Source organism: Ambystoma mexicanum, chromosome 11 (assembly GCF_040938575.1).
Source record: "Ambystoma mexicanum isolate Mex_15411 chromosome 11, UKY_AmexF1_1, whole genome shotgun sequence".
Classification (NCBI taxonomy): Eukaryota; Metazoa; Chordata; class Amphibia; order Caudata; family Ambystomatidae; genus Ambystoma; species Ambystoma mexicanum.
This window is the reverse complement of record NC_090934.1, coordinates 1,292,809,391-1,292,833,365: the sequence shown is the minus strand read 5'-3', so window position 1 is coordinate 1,292,833,365 and position 23,975 is coordinate 1,292,809,391. Positions and strand designations below refer to the sequence as shown.

General features: G+C 43.7%; 1 protein-coding gene across 1 annotated transcript in view; it reads left to right on the top strand.

Moving 5' to 3' along the window:
* The window catches only part of GALK2 (galactokinase 2), an 841,566-nt gene that overhangs the window by 670,228 nt on the left and 147,363 nt on the right, over positions 1-23,975 (top strand). Inside the window, exon 8 of the mRNA XM_069624776.1 lies at positions 12,151-12,361. Coding sequence (XP_069480877.1) covers positions 12,151-12,361 — 211 coding nt within the window. The remainder of the gene's footprint in view (positions 1-12,150; positions 12,362-23,975) is intronic.

Here is a 23,975-nt window from a genome sequence, read left to right as displayed (position 1 = left end):
ATCGGCAGCTTGATGCGACTATGCACCAACAGAAGAAACCGCATCGAAGAATTGTTCTATTTTTTTACCAACTTTCCTGTAGTTAGAATTCCAAATAATTTGCTGGGATAATGGGAGCTCCTATTTATATCTTTTAAATTCTGGCTGCCATGTTTTAAATTGGAGTGGTCTTAACTCTTGTGGACAATACTATCAGTTTTCTAGGTTCCTATTACAAAGATTCCCTCACTGCTGTATTGCACGTAAGTACAGTGCAAACTACCAAAATTGTCTGCAGTCGTCTAGCGATTAATATCAGGGGGATAGGTACTGTCTGTGAATAACTCAGCCTTGGAATGTTAGTCACAATTCATTTTCTCATATGTTATTCACATGATTAGATTTTGGCACAGCATGCAGTGACCGAACAATTCCCTAATGTTCAAAACATTCTATCGCAAAACACACCTGAATAAACCACAGCAGGGAATTCACAAAGCCATCCCCAGTTTTCGATCACACCAGACACAAACACAGTATTGCTTAATAAGTGTTGCTTTAATACATATGCCTTCCATCACTGAGGCATAACAGCTTACACAGAACCCTTAAAATCTGCATGTGGAATATGCTTTATCGTGCACCTTCAGGCAAGATAACATATTCAAACAGCCCTCACATGTTACCTAAGAACAGGAGATCCTAATAACATCTTTTATTGACACTGTGACAAATCGGAAGGCGTTCTCACATCTAACCCGCTTAAGACCCCCTCAATTAACCAAGAGAAGGGTATGACTGACAGATTCTGACCCCGGGAGTGAGGCTGAAAAGAGGTACTACTGCGATGGAGTGTCTTTGAAGAACGTGAGTGGGATGCCCGAAGATGAAATCTGGCATACCATTTTCCTAATCCCGATCTATCCTACGTCCCCTCTACTGTCATAGGATATCATCACGCATGTCCTACCCTACCCCAAGATCTTCAGTCGAGCACTCACTCTTGGCGGAAAGCAAGAGAATGTAAAACCCCTTTTTTTAACTATAACCTAGACTTATCCTCCCATCCCTTTAATATCATAAACTACTGTGAGAACCAATCTTTCCCTTCCCTGTTGACCTCATTTACTGAAAGAGTGAAAGAATTTAGTGAAAGAACCAATACCAATTTCCTATCTTAAGAACACCCCTAGACCAGAGACATGGTATCCCCCCCTTCCTTGACAGTGACCTACCCAACCTTCATAGGATGTATTAATAAGACACACAATCTTCTTCTCCCCAAGTATCACTCAACACAGTAACGAAGAAGAGGAAATCAAAAGAAGTACAGATTTCCAATGAGAAACACCACTATGGTACTGGGATGAAGAAGATGCAGATAGAGGCACATCAGCATCTTCATAGGCCATGTCCCACTAACAAGGTCATGCAATTGAAATCAACGATGCCCACCTGCAGCCTATCAAGTCTTCAGGAGAGTATAACAGGAACACTAGCAGACAGCAAAGAGAGCGAGTTGGGAGGAGAGCTGAGGAGCCATGGCTGCCCAGGACCAACTGGAAGAAACAGGGATGCTGAAGGTCTGTGTGAGGAAGCATCAGAGAGAAGCGTGGCTAACGACCCATGTTTCCAGCTAAGAAGAGTCCCAAGAAGAGAGCTGGGAAGCATGCTGATCCCTTGTCACATTGGTAAAATGAAAGCAAGATACAACGTTCATGCCCCAATGCGCAAGATTGGGGACACACCAGGTGAAATGGACAAATGGAATTACAAGGGTACATAGTGGCAGAGTGGTTGTGTGCATGAGATCACACTCTCGAATGACTCTGTGTAAAGAAAGGAAGTGTCTGCAAAGAGGGGAGCTGTGTGAGGACACGAAAAGTAAGCGAAATAGAGATCCTAAAAAGGGGGAGCTGTGCGAGAAATTAAGTGGGAGCAAAACGCCCAAAACTGATAGAAAAGTGTTGAAAACACAGTGTGTTGGAAAAGCATTGGGGTGGCCACCAGGTAGGTGATTGCCCAAGGCTGGCTGCAGAGACTCCAGAATAGGCAAAAAGTGTTGGAAAAGCATCAGAGTGGCCACTAGGCAGGAAATTGATCCAGGTTGGCTGCAGAGACCCCAGTATAAGGAAAAGAGAACTCTATTAAAGCTGGTCCGATAGCACAGCGAGTAGAGCGCTCGCTTTGACATCTGTGCAGAGCCTGCTGATGCAGGTTTGAATCCCGGCAGGGCCAAACTCAGCCTTTCATCCTTCCGAGGTCGATAAATGAGCACCACACACTGTGGGTAATAATAAGCAGCGCTCAGATGCCTGAGGGTTTGTAGCGCTATATAAATGCTAAACTATTATTATTATCAATAAAGATAAGGCACCTGGTTGCGCAACCTGTAAAGTGAAAGCAAGGTGCTGCATGATCTAATGGGCTTCTGGGTTCACAGAAAGAAGACCCAGAGAAGCCTAAAGAACTTACCAGGAAAAAGGTACAGTGAACTTCTTTTGCCAAGTGAACTTTTTGCCAAGTGAACATTCTGCCAAGTGAACTTTTCTTTGCCAAGTGAAACCTGGGAGACTTTTGGAACTTTATAATCCTGTGTGCCTTAAACGTGGGGAGGGGAGCTGCAGAAAGGCTCCATTGTTACATAACTTTATTTTGAACACTATTGAGTTGACCAAATCCCAGTCTTCCTATTATTCTGTAGAAGTGAGGACAAGCATAGGTTTTGACACAGACAGTATTTTGTTTTGGACCAACAGACTTAGACTTCACTTAGTATTAATTCCGTTAGGGAACATTCCCATCTTAGACTTAGGGCAAGTTAGGCGTTACACCACCATGACCTTTGAGAATAAAGGTTTTCAAACTGTTTCACTTGCCTGTGTCGTCTCTTGATACCATGCCTGTCTCACAAGACCCTAAAACCACACATGGATAAAATGTTCATCTACACCCTTGGGCAAAATAACTTGTAAGGCCCAACACAATGTTTCATTCGCTAAGTTAACCATTAAAGGTTTCTAAACCTCTGTTAACCTGATGCATGTGACAACTTCAAATGGCATATTACTATACCAGCACTGCTAGTTCACAGAGCTTTTTACCAGCCAAGAAACAAAGCTGTCACAACATAAGTATTTATTAGCATACATGTATTTACAGAAAGAAACATGTGCTGCCCGTGAACCTACCAATCATTCTACTTATTAGCCATGCCCACACTGCATAGTGCTACAATTGTGAACATGAACAATTACAAATATTGTGTCAAGAGAAGCCACCGCAAAAGGAAAACCATTACAAAGTCCTCAAACCCACACTCCAGCGCTCTTTTCCACTACTCCTAAACAAACCCCTGTGTTAGTTGCGTGCCTTACCTCTGGACTTCTCAGGGAAGAGATCAGACCTATCTCTTTGGGCAGCCACCTCGGCCCCTAATTGTACAGGGGGAGAGGGGCTGGCCCTAGAGCCAAGTCCAAAATCAGGGGAAAAAAAACAACAAATGGGGAAAAGAAACCTGTAGAAGAAAATGAAGATTCATGGACACTCTAAGGTAAGTTCAATATTTGTACTGATAATAGCGGCAAATAAAGTGGCAGGCAGTCAAAAGATGGAGTTTCTGTAGAGAAGAGACAGAGAATGAGAGCGCAGAGTCAAGGAACTCCAAGATGAGGCAGGAGGAAAACAACTTGTAGATGTAGAGAAGAGGGAGAACAGAATCAAGGCAATGGCTCCAAGGGTTAATACTGATAGTATGAACTTGGTAATGCAATGTAGCGGGAGCACAGGGCAAGGTGCTTCTAGGCAGAGCAGAGCTTGGTTATGCTGCATAGCGGCAGCACAAGAGAAGGCAAGGAGCTCCTATGCAGAACGCAGAAGGGAGACAGGGTTCTTGGAGCAAAACGAAGGCAGAAAGTTGCAAGGAATGTTGAAAAGCTGTTATCCAGCAGAGCGAAAACAGGAGGAAAGGAAGTGAAGTGCAGAGGACAGGTCGAGAGAGGAATACACAGAAGGAATAGCAAGTGTCAAGGCAACATAATGATAGCACTTGTGACTCTTTTGCTTAACGGGAGATATCCATGTAAATAGTGATCCAAACAGACGGAACGTCTGAATGCCAGTGTCCTCCACTCACGTATCGTGTGCAGCGGCGGCCATGTTTGTATGGGCAAAAACAACCCGGCACAGAGGTCATGCTGAATGGGCGTCCAGCGCTTCCATCTATACCACAGAGAACAACAGGGCAACATTCTGACACCCATAAGTAAATTGACAAATGATTAATCTCAGAACAAAATAGAATTTGCAAACATACTATTTAAAAACTCATATGTCCCAGTTGTAAATCATTTTAACCAATGTACCATATACTGGATGTGTTCATGTAGTACTTTAAAATGCAGCATATTAAAGAAAATACCGAAAAATCTGGCTTACTTCATCTGATGTGCAAGTTCAAAAGACATACACCATCATAAAATATCGTAATGAACTCGAATTTGCAACTCTAATGTTTAAAAGAAAACACACTAGTATTCTGTAGTACACACAAATATACACCAAAATATCTCAACACTATTTACCCAATGGCCGGATCCTTATAGTCACCCAACAGCACTCGTCCAAGCTGCATCTAAGCCCATCGTTAATGTATTAGCAAACGCATATCACCCAGCAACAGTAAAAGTGAACCCTCAAACACAGGCTTCCCTCCACTTAAGCATGCCATACTGCCCACATGATCTCATAAGAACATTAGACTGACTACTGGGCAGCTTTGAAAGGAATACATCCATCATTATACTAAGTATCAAACAAACTGAAACACTATCTGAACATTCCTTCATGTGTAATTCAACACAGTTCACAGGCCCACATTGTACTAAAAAAAAAGACCGAAATGTCATACGTGCAAACTAAACTATTACATTAAAAACACATGTTGATTAACTAAGCACATATAAAAACATATACAGAAAGCCCAACTCCTTCCTTGCTCCCTCACTCGGTCTCCAGCTACGTTTCTCCCCCTCCCACCAAATCCAAATTCCTACCGTGAAATGTTAAAACGCATGAACATTATATTTAGAAAAAATTGAAGAAAACATGGTAAGAAGCAAAGGTATCTCCCCAGGTCCACCTTCATAGGCACACCATAGTGACAATGATGTAATAAGTGATGTCACAGGTTGCGTCATTGGTGATGTCACCAGCGCGCTGCGCTACAGGGGGGCTCAGAGTAAAGGTGGCATAGCTTCCAACATTTAGCGGGCTTCAAAGGTTTTGTTGCCTTGAAACATCACTAGATCAATTCAACTATGTTTTTTCACTGAATTTCATTGGTGGTGTTGTGTTGTACTTTTTTTCAACTTAACTCTCTTAACTAAAGTGTTTTCACTGAATATATATGCAAACACATGCCTACAAATGCGGGCTGTATTTATTCTTCTTATTGTACTTTCAATTTTCTGCATTGTTAGGTGTGCAGCACTACTGGTGAGCTACTCAATGACACACACTAATCTACTGGTATCTTACAATCTAGCTGCTGGATGCGGCTGACTTAAACTCACCCAAAGGCCAACATTTGTAATGATTTAGGGTGTGCAGTAGCTCAACGAATCAGCTGGGGATTGATTTAGGGAACTGTGTACTGTGACGATCCTTCAGATGGTGTCACTTCTCCCCAATGGAGAAGCCCTCTCCATGAGGCTAGGGAGGTGAGGCTGCTAACCAATAGTTCCCCTAGGGGTGGTAACATGCAGCAGGATCTCATGGAGAGAGACTCCTCTGCTGGGGATAAGGATGTGATTGGGAGGCACAACCCATTTAATCCCTAACCCGGTAGGCTAACGATAGGGCCTAAACCATATGAGTCGAAGCTCATAATTTAAACCATGTGTTACTGTGAAATATCAAATCACCCTGATGGTTTAGGTACTGAGACGAAGAAGCTCTCGAACACTACAAGTGACTGTGAAAAATATCAGCACAGCTGCAGTCAATGAAATGGACGGTATGTCAGGGCGGGCCCTACTATATCAGGGCGTCAGAAACAAACGAAGGCGGAAGAATACCAGAAAGAATACCAGAGAGGAAGAAAGATAGAAAGATAGAAAGAATGAAGATGAAGAGGAAGAGCGAGTCGAGGCTGCAGAGACCGACTCAAGGATGAGTAATATGGAAACTGAAGAAGAGGCAGAGGTCGAGAGACTGAGAAAGAACGAGAAAGGCTTGGCAATCGAGGACAAGCATATTGCAGAAGGAAGAACAGAACAGCCTGAGAGAGGGGTGTGGAGGATGTGGTTCAGGAGAACGCACAAAGAGGCCCAGTAGGCCGCTCCAGTCTTGGGAGGAGAAGTAGAAGGAGAGACTGGAGCATGCATTCTGTACAAAGACAGAACGCCAAACGTTATCTGAACTACATTTGATGGCCTGCAGGTGAAAATAAGACCGGAACCAAGAATTAGTGGTCTTTCACCCCGGCGAGATGAATTCCCCTGACGAGTGGAAAGCGTCTTCTAAGAGGGCCCAACAGAAAGACAAAGTGTACGGCAGTGGCCTGACCTGTAGTGGGTGGACTGTCTGGTCCGAAAACTACACTGAGACCGCTACACCAGTCTTTCTACAGAGAAGTGAGAACGAGCTGGAGAAAACTACAGAGTGCTGGTGGCATCCAGGCCTATCTAAGAAGGATGGTTGAAGCCACTCTCAAAATCAAAAGATTGAGCAGCGCGAGGATCCAAAAATTGGCGCCCCGCAACAGAGTTGGGTGAAATCCTACCAATCCGGTGAAGCATCCCGACCACAGTACAGGTAAGAGGAGTTGAGGAAAGTCCAGGAGGGATCAGACGAGCTGTTTAAGAACTCTTTAGACATTCCAGGAAACTTAAGGCAACAAGGGAGAACAGTAAATAGTATGAACTGAGAGCACTGTGAGAACCAGATGGTGTCTCACCTGCTAGTCCCTGGGATCTCTCTCTCAGGTGGCCAGGGAACAGCCATCGCCTTTGGATCCAGACCCTGGGGGTGGACCAGTGGGGGAGGATCACCTGGGTGAGGGGTCTTCGCGGAGTGAGGGTGAGGCAGCCGATTATGAGACGTGGTATTCCCCACCTTTTTTGCACATCCAACACCTCCTATTTTTAAGGATCCGATGTCCCAACTCCCCCCACCCTCCTTTCTAAACAAACACTAGGCCAAGGAGGAGGACGACTGAGAGTAACAAGACTAACTCTATGCATCATACTGGACATGTCCCACTAATCGGGTTAGGCACTTGACTTCAGGTGCGTACACCTGATCCCAATTAGCTCTGCTCACATGGATAAAAGGCGGAACCTAGAGAGACACTCTGAGCAAGGTGGAACACAAGTACAAGCAGAATTTATGGGCGAAGGCAAACCTACTGGAGCAGACTGACGGACCCAGGGACGAAAGCAGCAGGCTGAAAAACCCTAGAGTTCCCTACAGGAGGTTGTTGCCTCCACAAGGCCGTGAAAAATATGTGGAGAAGACCAGAACCCAAAATCAAAGACTGCATTGTGTTTCAAGGATGCCAGAAACCCTCATGGGTGAATGGCAGAGTTTGGGAGGCCAGGCCAGGCCTGTGGTACTAACCTTGACTCGTGAATTGAAAATCAAAAAGCAAGAAAGAACCACAAACAGCCAGTGAGTTGGCAAGCGACCTGAGAGACCGATGTGTGCTAAGAAAGATTGAAGTTTGCAACAATATATCACAAATGACGGCTGCACGTGTGTGGATGAGATGCGAGGAAAGGCAGGCCTGTAAGTGAACTTTAAGATGAAGAAAGCTGTGGAATCAGCGATTACGAACAACAGAGTGGTCCGGCGAAAAGGAGTAGCCCACTCGAAGGTCTCTGTGAAAGGTGCATTGTTTGAAGCAATAAAAGTGAAATTGTAAAAGTGAAAGTGAACAAAGTTACACCAGAGAGAAAGGGAGAGGAAAAGTTGAACTTTGAATTCTGAGTCAAAGTGGTCCTGTGGTATTCTGAAAAGGAAGCCTGCACATTCGAAAGTCTTCAACATCCGAAGAGCGGCCTGAGCCTGACTGAGGGAGACTCGAAGTGTAAAAAGCATTTGGAAGGGAGCCCGGCAAGTTTTGTTGAACTGTGAAAGGTCTGAGGTCAGCAGAGGGGGTCCAACGTTGAATTGTACAAGGTCTGAGCCCGGCATAGGGGTACCAATGTTGAAATGTGCAGGGTCTGAGCTCGGTTTAGGGGAGCCAACATTGAACTTTTGTGTTTTTCTTGAAGAGGTCTGAGCCAGACAGAGGGGGATCGATGAGAACTTTTTGTTTTGTTATTTGGGGGAGACTAGAACAAGACTTGCCGGGCCTGGATCCATGTTTCAAACTGTTTCAGTGGTAAAGTGTCATGATTCCTGCCCTTCATGTCCCCAGCCCTCCAAGATGTCAGGCTGGAGCCAGGCCACGATCACCTACATGGCCCTCAAGGGCCTCTCCATCCCTCCAAAGACCCACTTGGAGTCAAACTCCCATAGGATAACATTGGGGGTTGGACTTGTAGTGCATTGATGGGGACAAGGTGGATGCCCCCACATATTTCGGTTCCCAGAACTGCATGTGCGGTCTAGTCTTTTGAGTGTGGTTCAGCTCAGAGGCACCTGGGATACCCAGAGACTATTTAAGCCACACCCAGGCTGAGAAACATGCTTTGCGTTTTCTGCACCTGCAGCGTGACACTCACCGTGTTCGGATCGGTCTCCAGTAGGCCTGCATCTTTCTTCTGCGCTCAGCTCCTGCAAGAACAGCGTTAGGAACAGCCTTACCTTGCGGCGCTTCTGACCATCAGTCATCGCTCCTTCTGTTCTGCAGGCATCTTTGGCGGTGTCATTCCCATCCCTGCACGCCGCTTCCTAAGGGAAAAGAACTGAAAAAAAGGCATTAGTAAGCATTCTGCAAATCTTCACTTATTTTTAAATACTGTACAAGCTTCAAACGCTTACCTGAATCCCAGCCGCTCTGGGGGAACTCTGTCTCTGGAACTTCTCATCCATCTGCAAGAGGGGAGAGACACAGAAAGAGAACTCAGTTCAATGCAAATACAAAAGGGGTGAATCACACATCGCACTCTCACTCACCTTCAGCGCTACTCATCTCAGCAGCACGCCGCCATCCCCGGACGCCGGCCATCATCTAAGGAAGGAAAGGAACGAAGTTAGAGAACTGTTAAAAAGACTCATTATACTTACCTGTCGGACTCTTGCCAGTGAAGTAACTAGGCAGCAACGAGCCTGCATCAATCAACACGCCCCTGCGCTGAAGGCAGGATGGGAGAGCACACTATCCAAGAAAACAAGGTGAGCTGTGGATCAAAGGGAAGGGTTGGACCCTGGGGAAGAAGGGGTTCAAGCACACAGAGGCAATAGGGAGTTAAACTCTACCAATCCGGTGTTTCAGGCCCAGTCTCCAGTCGAATAGCCTCCAGGGAAGGGTTCAAGGTCGTAAGAGGTCAGAACAGGTTGAGTGACGTCCCTGTGGAAACCAGGTGAGCGTTACATAAAGCCCGAGCCAGAGTGTGTCATCCTGCCTATAGAGACTGCCTTACTCCATGCTGTCTAAACATGGGGAGGAGAGCTGATTCAGCCACATTTTCTCTTTGTTGATCACTTTTATGTACAAGAGATAGGGTAGGTATTAGGTTGTATTAGCATAGGCCATTTTGATTTGACAGACACAACTAAGATTGTTTTCTTTATTATTTCATGGTCGAGACGACTCCCATCTTGGTTATAGGGCAGAGTAGGAGTTTTTCCAAACCCCACAAAGTTAATAAATGTTTTACAAATTGTATCTTTTGTGCCAGCGTCATACTTGTGATATCATGCGTCCCCTAAAGCACCTAGCTTAGCGATTGAGAAAACACGTTGTCTGTGAACCCGAGACCCAAACTCCCTAAAACACCATAAAAGCGGGTTATCTTATTGACCCTGGAAAATACAACCAAGGGGCCTAAAATGGTTAAAGATTCTGAAATAGTTTATGCTCCCCTTCTCTATCTGAACATCGAATAGCTGGGGAAACCCCAGCCAAAGGAGAGAATCACTCACTGTACAGACCCCAGAATCGTCTAGGGCTGGACCAGTGAGCCAAACCCCAATCATCTTCTGTCATCAGACGGTTACACAGTGATGAGTGGTCCACACCAGGTCCTGCCAAAGTCCTGTCTTTTCAGGGCATGCCTTAACCTGGCCTTCCTCAAGCCATGAAGAAAACCCTTATTGTGGCTATTTTCTTCACGCTTGAAAAACCAGAATGAATCAAGAACCCTTTGAGTATAAGCCATAAAGAAACAGAGAACACATTTAACCATTTTCGTGATAGAGTTTCCTGGCCAGTCCCACAGGAGGGTGGCACAGGGGAGTTTAGAGGAACTCCAGAAACAGCGTCATCGTCCCAGTGGGGTGGATCAAGAATTGTACAAAACTTAGAGACTGTGAAAACCTTACTAAGAATTGAGAAGGACATTGGGTAACCAATTGGATCAGGGAGTCATTCTCCTAGCCCCACAAGAACTGTATGTGAATAACTAACTTTTTTGTGGGGTCACAGAGAACGCAGAACATCTGTGCAACTTTTGCTTTAAACGACCTGAAAGGCGTTTGGATGCTTTACATCCAGGAAAAAGGAATCATTCTCCTAAATTAGGAACAGTAGCTGGACTTTATTGTGTTTTGTTGTAGAGACAGGGATACGATGGGAGCCTTTGTGACAGATGGTGAGATTTTGTTTTGACTCACACAGACTTCCTGACGAGTACCCAAGTTTTTTTGTTTAGGTAGGAAAATAACCTTAGATTTAGGGATAGATAGGTTAGGTTTTCATTTTATAAAAGTCTAGAACAATCACTATTGCACTACTTGGTCAGTCTCTTCATTCCTTGTCACCACAATACTTGGTGGCCTTGCAAAGACAAGATTCCTGAGATGGCAATTATGTAATTGTTTAATCTAGCTTGCTTTGATAAATAGTGATTTAACCTAACTTTAATGTGGGCTGCAGATGTTTTTCTCAGGGATGGTAATCGCGCCACTAAGGGTCTTAAACATATGCTGCAATTCGGTTCAATCAGGAACATAATTCATTGACTCTTATGTTTTCTGAGAAAAGTCCTTTGATTTTCCATTGACCCAGCACTTGCCCTCAAGGCTTGACTAGCCAATTGGTTGTTCTGTTCAATTAACAATTAGATACAAAAGAATCCGTTCATTGCCATCGAATATGATCTTAAACATAGCAAGGCAGGTTTTAAATGCAGATACAAGAGTGGTCAAGAATATTCCCACTAAAATGCAAGAAGTACTTCACCCCTACTTTTTTGTGTAATGTAGTGTTTTCCTCTCCCAACATGTGAGACCCATAAGGAGTCAAAATCCCTCTTTCGAAGGTTGCACAGAACGCCTTTCCTTCGACACTAGCACCTTCCCCCTTCACTTCAACAAGGACATTATTTAGATTTTTGAAAATACCAATTAAATGAGGCTGCTTTCGCTGCCTCATTTTCCATATGGGGAGTCCATCATCGCGAACAATTAAAGAGCTGGCCCGAGAGTTTAAATTCTTTAATAACAGCAAGAGTTTAATACCATTCATACTGCAACCACCAAACACTAGAGTGTGTGTGTTAATGGCATTGACCTTGTCCTCATTGGGTACTTTAGTCTACATTGTGCAGTGATTCACAAATGGAATTACAGAATGGCTATTATTTAGTGACCAATTTGGTATACCAGTGTGAGAGGCTTGATCATTATAGATTGTTGGACACATTTGTGCTGATCAACATTCCAAGCCTCACAACCTGTTCTAAAGCCTGTAACTTGCATCAGCAGTCGATGCTTGAATCACAAACATGTGACTTTTATGTGAAAAAGTGGTATCTTGGTTTCTGATTATCCTGACGAGCAGAGCCAGTATGTTTTTAAGATTGTATTTCGTTTTGATTATCTGTGTATAACATGGCACTTTTTGAGGAAAGTCTTCCACTTACTTATTCAAAGATTCATTGTTTATAGATAGGCCCCACCAACTCTGTTATAAAGTGTGACTGTAATGACTCACTAGTGTGTCTATATATACCTACTCACATTAGTGTTGGCTATTTTGTGACAATTTTAATTTAATTTTAGTTAATTGCGAAACGAAGAGGCCTTGACTGGAAAAGCCTTTCTAAACTTGGAGATGTGCAAGGCAAGCTAGGCTTGAGTTTGCAGGAGATGCAAGCTGTAGTCGAGGAAATCTTTCACCGTGAACCGTACAGTGTGGAGGAAATTTGTGGTGCCCTTGGGATTACTATCGACGAGCTGCGTGCTACAATACTGAGCCAAAATACACAAGACGGTAAGACTGCTCTTGTTATTGCTGTGTTTCTTTCATCCCGATTCGTCTGTGTTACTGAACATTTAAAAGAAAAGACTCTGGTACAGCTGTTCTGAATTTGGTATGGATGTTGAACGTGTTACTCTTTAACGTGTTAAATATGCCCTTCTCAAGGGGTTCCTAAACACATAGGGCAATATCTTTATTTTCAATCTGCATTACTTGCAGAAATAATTTTTCAGATTTTATTTTTTAGATTAGGACTGCACGTTGTAAACATTCTACAAATTGGGGGAATATTCAAGGCACATTTGTTGGGTGACACCTTGGTTAGGGGAACATCTATGTAGAAAACATTTTTCATTCATCATATGGTAATCATTCAAAGGAACACATTATAGGCCTGATTCATGGAAGTGTTGTATAATGGCGCAATCCCATAGGATAACGTTCCATGAATCAGGCCCTTAATGTGTGGCTGCATTAGTGTGTCGTTTTCGACGTTCAGACTACAGTATGGCGTGAGCCACCTTTTACCTCTATCCTACAGAGTACACTCTGGAAATGACAGACATATTGACCTATTTAAATCTATCATGATTTCCCATTTCACGGAAATGGCAGCTAGTAATTACTTTGTACATTACTCAAAATGGAAAAACATCTTTCTTCAAGACACTACATTTTGAAGAGTTAATATTTTCAATGGTCACCGCTGTTTGGACGTGTACACAATGTGAAAAAAGCAGCTGCCATGATACATTACATCCCCAATATCCAGCTGCATAAATGTCTCATGATTTGTTTAGTGGATGTTACATGAATATATCATTTCCTATGCAAAAAAGAATAAAAAAAGTTAAAAGGCAGCAGAACCTGTGAAGCAGAACCGAGGAAGGATGCCCACAACCTGGCAGCATTACTGTGAAGAAACTGGAGGCAGTTTTATCAGAAGCCTCAAATAAAGTGTGTATTTTAGACTGTCTGCACCTCAAATGTTAGAGTCTCAAAATCCATTGTTTCAAAGGAGAAAATTATGAAAATAAATGAACATGGTGATAGATTACAAAATATGGAATGTGTAAATCTGCTCCAAACATCACCACATGTCCCAAAATGTTTAATGTATCATATTTCTCACTGGTTCAATCTGTCTGCCCGCCCCCAAACTCCTGAGTTACCTGTAACCATGTTCCAGAGGGGCAGGCACTGCTTGCAGCCCATTAAAAACGCAGGGACTAACTGTACAAGAGTTCCTATGGAGTGTGTAATTTAAAAAACAGTTAAAAATGAAATACTTGTGTGCCTTGGTTAATGGCCATTTTCTGGTTGTAAGGTGGTTGCCAGCGTTTCCACCTGAAAGTGATTGTTGAACTGGATTTGGCTTTACAAATGTTGCAGTTGTTGCATTATCCATTTGAATGGAATTCTGCATTTTAAAACACTGATTTTGGACACAGGCCATCAAAGAAGAGAGGATTAATTTGAGGGACATGCACAAACCAGACCTTTGCAGAGGATGTTTAGATTTGTAGAAAAGAAGGTGTGTAACACAGGGTTTCGCTAGCTAGGAAATTATAGCACAAAGCGAGAACAATATAGTAACCTTATAAATCATTTTTCACAGTTTTTATTTCCATTTGAAGATGTTTAGTCTCAAGAAGCGGAAATGGGGACAATTTAATTGAATATTTTTTCAAGGTTATTAAATGTAGTTTTAAATGTTATGCGCTGTATCACATGGAACAGTGACTGTCAATTGGCTTGTTTCAGTGCTGTGAACTCTGTTCAGGCAAATTACTGTGCCTGTAGCTTCAAAAAAGCGGATAAGGCTTTGTCATGGAATTAACCCTATAATTAAAAAATCTTAAGTTACTGCAGTAAGTCCAAGATAAAATTCAAGCTCTTCAATACATATACGTTAAATCAACTTTATTCAGAGTTTAAGCCGATCCAGTGCACGGAGTATGAAATTGCTCGGCAGTAGGTTCTAAAATTTCATCTTTAATCACCCCCATGTTCCCTCACCACTTGCCTTGTGGTGCCTGGAAACACCATTGGTTGTATAGGCGCCTAACAAATGCTCAATAAAATAAATAAATAAAATCAATTAGCAGTCTTAAGATCAAGTAATCCTATAGATATAAATATATTATTATATATATGCAGGAGAAAGATCCCTAACGTTCTGTAGAAGGGCAATTTTAGAGTTTTGGCCAGGACCCACTCCATCATCTCACGAAGTACCTGATTTTTTTCCTAACAGTAATCACCCGGTCAGATCATGTGGTTCCAATTCGCTGTAAGTTCTAAACTTTCTGGCATATCTTTTATATTTGTGGATTGAATGTGGCCAAATTCAAAAAAGTAATGTGTCAATCAGTCAAAATGCTTCTATTTGACTAATGTTTTGCAAAGCGAAATCACGTACAAAACAAAAGAACAATTTATGCACAAATATGCATAATAAAGTGTAGCGTAGCTTAAAAAAAAGGCATCAATCTGTATTGATTCTTTTTCTTCGATACCATGTCTTGTATAATTAATGGATACTGCAATGATCCCTTCTGGGTGACTTGTGGATTTCCATAAATGTTTAGTGTGGTCAGTGCTCCAGATAATATTTAAGTTGGTAGTAAAATGATGTTTTAGGGAGTAAAAAGTTAGTGTCATTCCCAATGCGAGTATTTAATAAGCGATTCAAAATATGTTTTAACTGTAAAACAGTAATGCTTTTGTAATAAACACTTCTTTCCATTATTGATGCACATTTTCTTAATTTCGGGTTAGGCAGCAATAACAGTAGTTTCTTCCTCTGGCACTCTGTGTACTACTAGTCCAACCATATCCATGAACCATGGACCTTTGTGGACATAAACTGGGGTACGGGCTTGTGTGTGTCTATTTGCTATTTTTTGTTGGAGGTATTTTTACTCCCTATTTGTATTTTTGGAGAGTATTTGACTATATTTAGGGAGTAAAAGTGGCCGATACACCCTTTATCTGTAGGGCTGAATGTGGTAAACATGTCTAATACCAAAGGGATACAACATTGTCTTAGACTTGGATCACCTTAGGTCATCATAGAGGGGGAAGCTGAACAGAACATGTTGCAAGGAGAACAACTGGACATGTATGGGTACTATATTTCACATAGGGAGGACAGAGGGAGAATGCTCAACCATAATTTTATTTAAAAGGTTTGGGAAAAGGGGAGCTCTTCTTTAATCTGGCAATATACCCATGCCAGCATGCTTGTGCAGCTTTTATTGTATAGGCCTGCAACACGGTGAGCTGTGTTAGTTGGTTAATACCCTCCCAGTCATCCCAAAGACTAGGAAGCTCCAAAGTTAATGCTAGGTTTCTAATAGGCATATCAATGTCCTTACACCCTCTAGCTTAAGTACATCCACAAGTGCACATTTAGACTTGGGAAAATGGGGATGCAATGAAGGCTTTAAGGCAATTTCAGTGTAATGCAACCGCCATGGTGTCCAGTCAACTCGTCGAAAAAAAACTGGTCGACTGCAATTTGGTCGAGGCAATTTGGTCGAAAACCAAATGGTCGAATTTTTTTTTTATTTATATATTTATTTTTCGGGTTTTCGTTTAGTTAAAAAAGGGGTTTTTAGAGAAAAAAAGGGGGTTAAAATAAAAAAAAAAAGGGTTAAAATAAAAAAATAAAAAATTTCGACCATTTGGTTTTCGACCAAATTGGTTCGACCATTTGTCTGGTCGACCAATTTTTTTCGACGAAATGTCTGGCAACCGCCTGCCATATTGAATACTAAAGGCAGTAGTATTGTTAGGGCCCCATCAAGGCAATAACCTCAAAGCTTGGCACCATAAGATGCAGCCTATCTCGCTGGTATTGTATAGAAATGAGGGTTTGGTGAGACTGCTTTGTTCCAACATTTTTGGAGAATGTATGTACCACGGAGCTGTACTGTGTGAGGATTACATTTGTTTTCTCAGTCTGATTTCCTCGTTTCCTAGATAATTTTCAGAATGATAAAATATCTATCAGAAAGGCCAAATTAAAAGTGCAAAATGTCAAGTATGTCAAAATAGAGTGGAAAAAGTAAATTCCTGCAAAAAATAAGAATTGGCTTTGAAGAATAGCAGGAGCGAGAGTGACCGAGATAGGAAGATGGACATTTAACCCTTTACTGAAATGCTGGGGAATAGCAGGCACAATCTATACGGCAATCAGTACATAGGCTGATGGTATAACTCCCCTCGCCCGTGTAAGTGAACGAAGCCCTACAAATGAGTTTCTAAAAACATTTACTTAGGAACAGTATTGTATCTGGGTTTAAACTAAAGTGTCCCCATTTGTATGTAAACCGCAGGAACCACCGTCTAAGTGAATAAAGGTTAACCCGAGAAGAAAATGCTACTTGAGACACTACTCTGAAGAACCAGACCTAATATATTATCAAGAAACACCAGGTCAAGGGCGCAGGTGTTCTCAAGAGAGTGTATATCTTAAAACCTGGGACCAGAGTAATATTAAGAAAGAGCAGTCAATCTGATGGACATGTAATTGAGATTTCCTCGCAGTGTTCTCCTCATAACTCCCCATGATTGGCAAATGTTCTCGCACAAGAAAGATGGCACTCCTTAACTAACAAGGGAGACGACGGGAAACAGTTAAGTGCCAGTAAGAAAGAAATAGTCCATGAGTCTTTCAGTTTAGTCTAGTCATAAAAGACATAGGTACACTTACTGCAATGCTCCTTTTTTGATCAGTGATACATTCCATAGTCCTGGCCCACAGCTCCTGGCCCCAGGGGCAATCTTCTTGTAGGCCGTCTGGGTGCCGAGCCAGTAGGTGAGACAATGGCACGTTGCTTCGGACCTCGACTGCTGACCCGCAGACTAGAGTGCACAGACTCCACCAGAGATACCTGAAGTCTGTACTCTGGGAAGATTCGGGATACCACACCTGCAGAGCAGGGGAGCAGCTTTGAGATGTTGCCTTCCGTCCGCAAGTAGCACTAAAGTCCTCTCAGGGCTGTAAGCACCTCTTGATAGAACAATCAGCAGACTGCCTGGAGTCCAGGAACTTCAGCTGGGCTGTCAGCCTCCCCGGCCCAATTAGGAACAGACTCATGGCAATGAGCAGAGGCCCTGCTCAGATTTATCATCGCAGAATAAGTAAAAAACTGGAAGGTGGCAAAACCACACTGGTCTTTTGGTAAAGGAGCCGATATTCTTCAGGTTGAACCTGATGGAAAGAGAGCCTCTTCACCAATGTCCCACGCTGTCCTCAGCTTCCACCGTTAACCTTGCTCTCCATTCCAGTTCCAACGTTCCACCATTTACCAGTCAACCCAAATCCCTTGCAAAGGGGTGGGCGCAGAAACACGTAACAGGAATTTTGGGGTAATTAGGTCCATTTCTTACAAATAGAGGCCCACATGAGATGCAGTGCTTTTAAAATGTTTTATACCAGTGCACACTTTTTAGTATTGCAGAGAAGGATAGCTCAGGGGCAACGCGTTTGTCTTGGAAGCAAGACAACACAGGTTCGAATCATGATCCAGCGCTCAGAAATCATTCACTGGTATTAAGCTCATTATAAAAGAACAATTATAATTGCTATACTTAACCTGCCAATGGTAAATTACACAGAGGTCAAGTTTACACTACACGTGATAAACATTTAACGGGCACCTTTCAATCATCACAACTGTATGATTATTCTTTGAGCGAGCACTACACTGCTCGGGGATAGCTGTACATTCTGGAACACGTGTTGATGTGAATGTCTCCCCAGTAATTAGAGCATTTCCTTGCCAGTAGTATGTAACACTCTCCCCCTGCAGGAAAAAGTGTATGGGGAACCCAGCTTCTGGACTGTCCCACTTGGCAAACCTAATTTATTTTCACTCTCCTTAATTTAGTTCTGCCTGTTTCCACCATTGATCCTACATGGACATACAGTGCACTTTTAGAGTTGGAGTATGTGGCATCCTACCTATGTGCACCTCACAGTACACCCCAGGGCCTTTATAACTAAGCTTTTTTTTTTTTTTTTTAACAGATCTTAATTCCATATGTGACCATCTAGAAAGCTTAGCTCTTTGTGTCAGGCGTACTTCTCAGGTGATCAGCTGTTGGAAAGTCTCTTCAATTTCACACAGGCCATGGTTGCCTTCATTTTCAGAGGCTGTATCCATCACTGTGGCCTCTTCTTGTATTCCCCTTTTAGAAGGGGCCAGCATGCTGTGGCACAGAAAACCAATGTGGAGCAGGACATTCTTTCCTTAACTCTGCATCGTCCAATTCTTCTTCAGTCTCCAATGCAGGGCTGCAAATCCTGTTGTGTTAGGTAAGCTTTCAGTCATTAGGGTGGTCTGATTCCAATGAGGATCATCACTTTTTTATTGTTGATTTAAGGTTAAGAGTGTGATTCAGCTCCGTTTTTGGCACTTCCACTTTGTTTCCCAGGAGCAAAAAATTATTACAGTGCAAAGTTTTTCTTTTCATGATACTCTCTTTGTGCTCTCTATTCACTGGCAGACAGTGGCTGTTCCATGATGTAGAGCTGAGATTCTTATTTTTCAACCAATTTCTTGTGGCTTCTGCAGCCGTCTCTACTGATTAGACATGGTCCCTTGTCGGGAAAGCTTAGACATGGTCCCTTGTCAGGAAAGCTTGAAATCTCACTTTCTGGTCATACCATTTTCATCGGCACTAGGATTCTCGTCTGCAGCCGTTTTTGTTTGCTATATAATGTGCCTGATTGAGGCGCTGACTCAGATAGGCTATACATTTGAAGTGCACCATCTGAAGTAACCCCAACACAGAGGTCAGATGGCAAGTGAGCCGTCTGACCAAGCTGTCTGATAATAGAAGGAGTGACAAGTGACATCATTGCGTGGGGACGTATAGGCATGTACCAAAGTAGCCACATGTTGGCTGCAATGTATCTTGTTCTCTAATGGCAATGCCTAGATAAGCCTATTAAATCTTTCAGTTTGCACTTCCTTCTGAGGATGATGGGGGTAGGTTTGGGGCTTCTTTACTCTACTAAATCTCATTGTTTCCCAAATTAGCCTTGACTCAAAATCAGGGCCGGGATTAGAATGAATCATACAGCACTTTGGCATTGAAAAATTGGAAAAGCAAACCTGTTGTTCTTTGAAACAGTGTTTTTATGTTATTATTTTAGCATTGTTCTTGTCCAACCCTGTAAATAAACCCTGTTTTAAGGATAAATATGTGTAATCTTATAGCTATGCATGAGGTCATTGGAATACAGTAAAAAGGATACATCTCCATTAGTCACTCTTCAACCTGTAATATTCTGCTATCCTTCCAGTGACACAGTGGCACTCTTGTCCTCATCATTGCAGCATCTTTTAACCCACATTCTCTCATTTTGCAATAGGTCCTGTATCTCTGAGCTACTTCTTGATCTTCAGCTCCATCCCATTCACCATTTGCATTCTTTCTAGGACCTCTGTTTAATACTCTTCTACCCTTTTTACATTTTTTACATTTTATTGTTTCAAGCACGGACGTAGCTCGAGAGACTTTGGCTGTCATCTTTTAACAGTAGCGCAGTAATGTGAGGTCTGTGCATCAGTATGTATGTCAATTGGAAATAGTCCTTGGTCAGGTGTTTTTGAAAGGGCCATGTTTGAGAGATTTGCAAAATTGGAGAATTGTGGGGACATTCCGAGCCGACACCAGGATTGGGTCCCAGAGGTGGGTGCATGACAAGAGAAGGATTGTTTGCAGGTCCTCTCTTTGCTGACGCATTGTGATTCAAGCCGTTTGGTCAATTTGCTGCGCAAGGAGCGTGTGTCACCAGATAGGTGGATCTTAGTCGCTAGGTATGCTGGTGTGCTACTTGTGACTGCTATGTAGACGATACATGCAGTCTTGAGCAGTATCCTGACTTGGAGTGGAAGTCAATGTAGTTTGCGTAGGATATGGGGTAATTCGGTCAAATTACCGTGCTCTCGTAAAAAGACCTGCTGCACCATGGTTGACTGCTTTTAGGGGAGCCAAGTGAGCAACTGGAAACCCTATCAGGAGAGCATTTCCCCCATCGATGTTCAAGATCACAGGCACCTGCACTACGTTCCTGTAGTCGTGCGGCAGGATGAAGGCTAGAGATTCTGAGCCAGGCTATATGGGCCTTCTTGGCTACATGTTTCTGGAAGTAGGGATTGCTGTCAATGGTGAAGTCTAAGGATTCTGCTGAGTTTGAGATTTGTGGATCAAATCCTTCTAGTCCCATATCATTGAGCCATTGTGATTTGAGCTATTGAGGAAAGAAAGGGACAAGGTTAGAAAACGAACTTATTTCTATTCCACACCTGATTCTGGATCCATCTCGTCTCCGGACCTGTAAAGAACATAATTTCTGCACGCGCCGCACCTCCAGCTGCAGCGCCGCGCCATACTCACCAGTCTTCACAGCATCCTTCGGGTCGGCGCTGCCTCCATCATTTCTTCGCTGAACTTCGGCACCTAGGAGACAAAAGAAAACCACAAGGTGAGCCGAGGGAACCAACAAATATAATTCTTACCACAATAGACTTACAAAAGGATGCCTCCGGTGGTAAATCAGGTGACTCTCCATATTTTCACGTGCCGCATCTGTAAAGAGAGACAAAACAACACGTTTCCACGTGCAACATTTACCGGACAGCGCTGTGTAATACAGACTCTTACCTGAGCGCCACCAGCTGCCACAAGAGCATCTTTTCACAAGCCAGCTGCAAGACAAGAAAGAAAGGGGGGAACAAGAGTGAACATCAGACATATTGAACTCTACGAACATAATACTTACTGGTCCTCACCGGGAACCTCAGAGTCAATACTCTCCGGAACTCTCCCGAGCCTTCAAACCAGTGAAGTAACTGGAATCGACGCGCCCCTGCAAATCCACGCAGGATGGAGCGCTCATCTTTCAAGAATATAAGGAGAATATTTCTACGAGTTAAGCAGACAAGATTAGGAGGGCAGATCCAGTCAGTCATCGCTGCACTACGCATCACCTGTGGCATCCCTCAGGGCTCTATCTTATCGGCATGGCTTTTCAACTTCTACCTTCCCCTTCTGGCCCATTTGATCTCCACCATCACTCTTCACTACCAGTGCTATGCTGATGACGCTCAGCTCTCCTTTAAGCTTCTATCCACTACCTCCTCTTCTTCCCCTCTCATACCTGCTATTCAGGTGTGGTGTTCTGCTAATGATCTCTGCCTTAATGCCAGTAACAGCCTCTTCCTCAATCTGCCTCTTCCCTCTATTCGCCCTCTTCAACTAATCCAGAATAACACGTATGCTTGGCCTCAAGCCCAGGGACTGCATCTCTGCAGCCCTAAAATCTCTCCACTGGCTCCCGGTGACTGCACAGATAAAATTCAAGACCATCCACAAGTTTGTCTGGGGCTTGGGGCCTCTCTACATCCAGCTTTCTCTCCCTAAATACCTCCCTGCTAGAATTCTTCAGTCCTCTAGAGCCAACTCTCTGCAGGTCAGACGTTTTTCCAAGCAGAAAGTGGGAGGTAGATCTGTTTCCTCAGCAAGAGCCTCTCTCTGGACTGGCTTCCCTGCCCCAGTCTGTCAGACTTGAGCCGGATCTTCTTAAGTTCTGGAAACTTCTCAAACTTTTTTCTTTTCTCCTCCTCCATCCCTCTTCCCCTCCCTTGCTAATGCCCCTCTGCTGCCATGACTGGTGCCTGGTCATTTATTAGTCTTACAGGGACCAGGCCCTCCTTGACCAGTCTCCCCCAGCATCCCTAACCAGCACTTGCCCTTGGGCACCCTTCCCGGATTAGCCTGAATCTGGTCCACCCCGTCCAACGCACTTTCTTTCCCTTCCCCCTTTTTGCCCTGACACTTGATATGATATGATACTTTATTTATATTGCGCTCATACACAGGTGTATCAGAGCTTGACCAGGCAAAGGGAAGGGGAACAGGGGAGAAGACAAAAACAAACGATCTTACTAGGCCCAATGACATTGAGAACACGCAAGTGCATGGGGAAGGGAAGAAGGCGGATGGTGCATGGGAGGGGGGAGAAAGTGGAAAAGTGCAGAGCATAGGTGTCAAGGAGTTCCCCCCTTCTCACCTGAGTCCAATCTTTGATGGATTTCTTGGTCGATGCCTTCTTGCGGACGGATCGGGTCTTGAATAAGGCTGCACGAGTCTCTTCCGACTCCAGCATGCGTTCAACGATCCAGGAATCTGGGAAATTAAGAGAGTGCGCTACTCAGCACACGAGTCCAGGAGGCAAGAAAGAAAGGAAAGGGTCTAGGAATGGGGTTGGTTGGGATAGAACCAAGGATAACAATACCGCAAGCTACGGAGCACACGTCTGGCCGCTACTTCGCAATAGCATTGAGACGCACAGAGCCACAGGGGGTGTGGTCTATTAATAGAACACGCTACTTCCAACATGTAGAGCGAGGAAGGTGTTTCCCGCTGGCCGGCCATGTTGGGAGTACCAGGGAGTGCAAGCCCTGTTGAGACAAGGACCAGGAAGTCCAAAAGGGGCACGTTCTGTAGGTCACGACAGCATGCCTCCTCCAAAGACCTGTTCCTCCAGGTTTGCCCGGGTGTATGAGCTGAAATCTTCTGAGCAGTGGAGGGGTCTTGAGATTAGAAAGTGGTTCCCAGGTTCTTTCACTAGGAGGATATCCCTTCCATTCAACCAGGTATTGAAGCTGACCCCGTTTATACCTGGAGTCGCAAATTCGGGACACTTCATATTCCAGTTGGTTGTCGACCAGCAGAGGAGGGGGTCTGCAGGATTTCCGGGAGGATTGGATGTAGGGTTTTAATAAGGATGTGTGAAAAACTGGGTGAATTTTCTTCCAGGAGTCTGGTAGTTTGATCCGGTATGAGACTGGATTTATGATTTCCTTGATGGGAAATGGACCATAGTACTGAGGGGCCAATTTGTTTGGCCGTAGATGCTGGGGTAATAATTTCGAGGACAACCAGACTTGATCACCAATTGCATAAGAAGGCCCTGGTCTTCTTTTGGAATCCGCATACCTCTTAGTTTGTGTTCTGGCCTTCTCTAAGTTTTCTTTGGCCTCCTGGTGTACGTTGATGATAGTTTCGATCCAGGAGTCGACAGTAAGTACCGGTGTAGGATGAGGGAGAACAGAGGGTAGAATCGATGGATGGAAACCTTGGCTACAATAAAAGGGACTAGTCTTAAATGCTGAATGATCGGAATTGTTGTAGGCGAATTCAGCCACGGGCATCAGGAGCGACCAGTCATCCTGAACCTTGGTGGCGAAACATCGAAGATACTGTTCCAGGGTCTCATTAGCACATTCTGTGGCCCTGTTGGTTTGGGGATGATAACCTGATGAGGGCGCGTTGAATTCCCAAAATGCGACAGAGATGTTTCGAGAATTGTGAAATGTATTGAGGTCCTCGATCAGATATGATCTTGGAAGGAAGTCCATGCAGACGGAATATGTGTTCCAGGAAGATTCCAGCAGGTTCGGATGGGGATGGTAGCTTACACAGGGGTGTAAAAGGAGCCATATGAGTGAACAAGCCAATGGTAACCATGATGGTCATGTATCCTCGGGAAGGTGGTAATTCCACAATGAAGTCCGTAGCAATGAATTCCCATGGCCTTGTT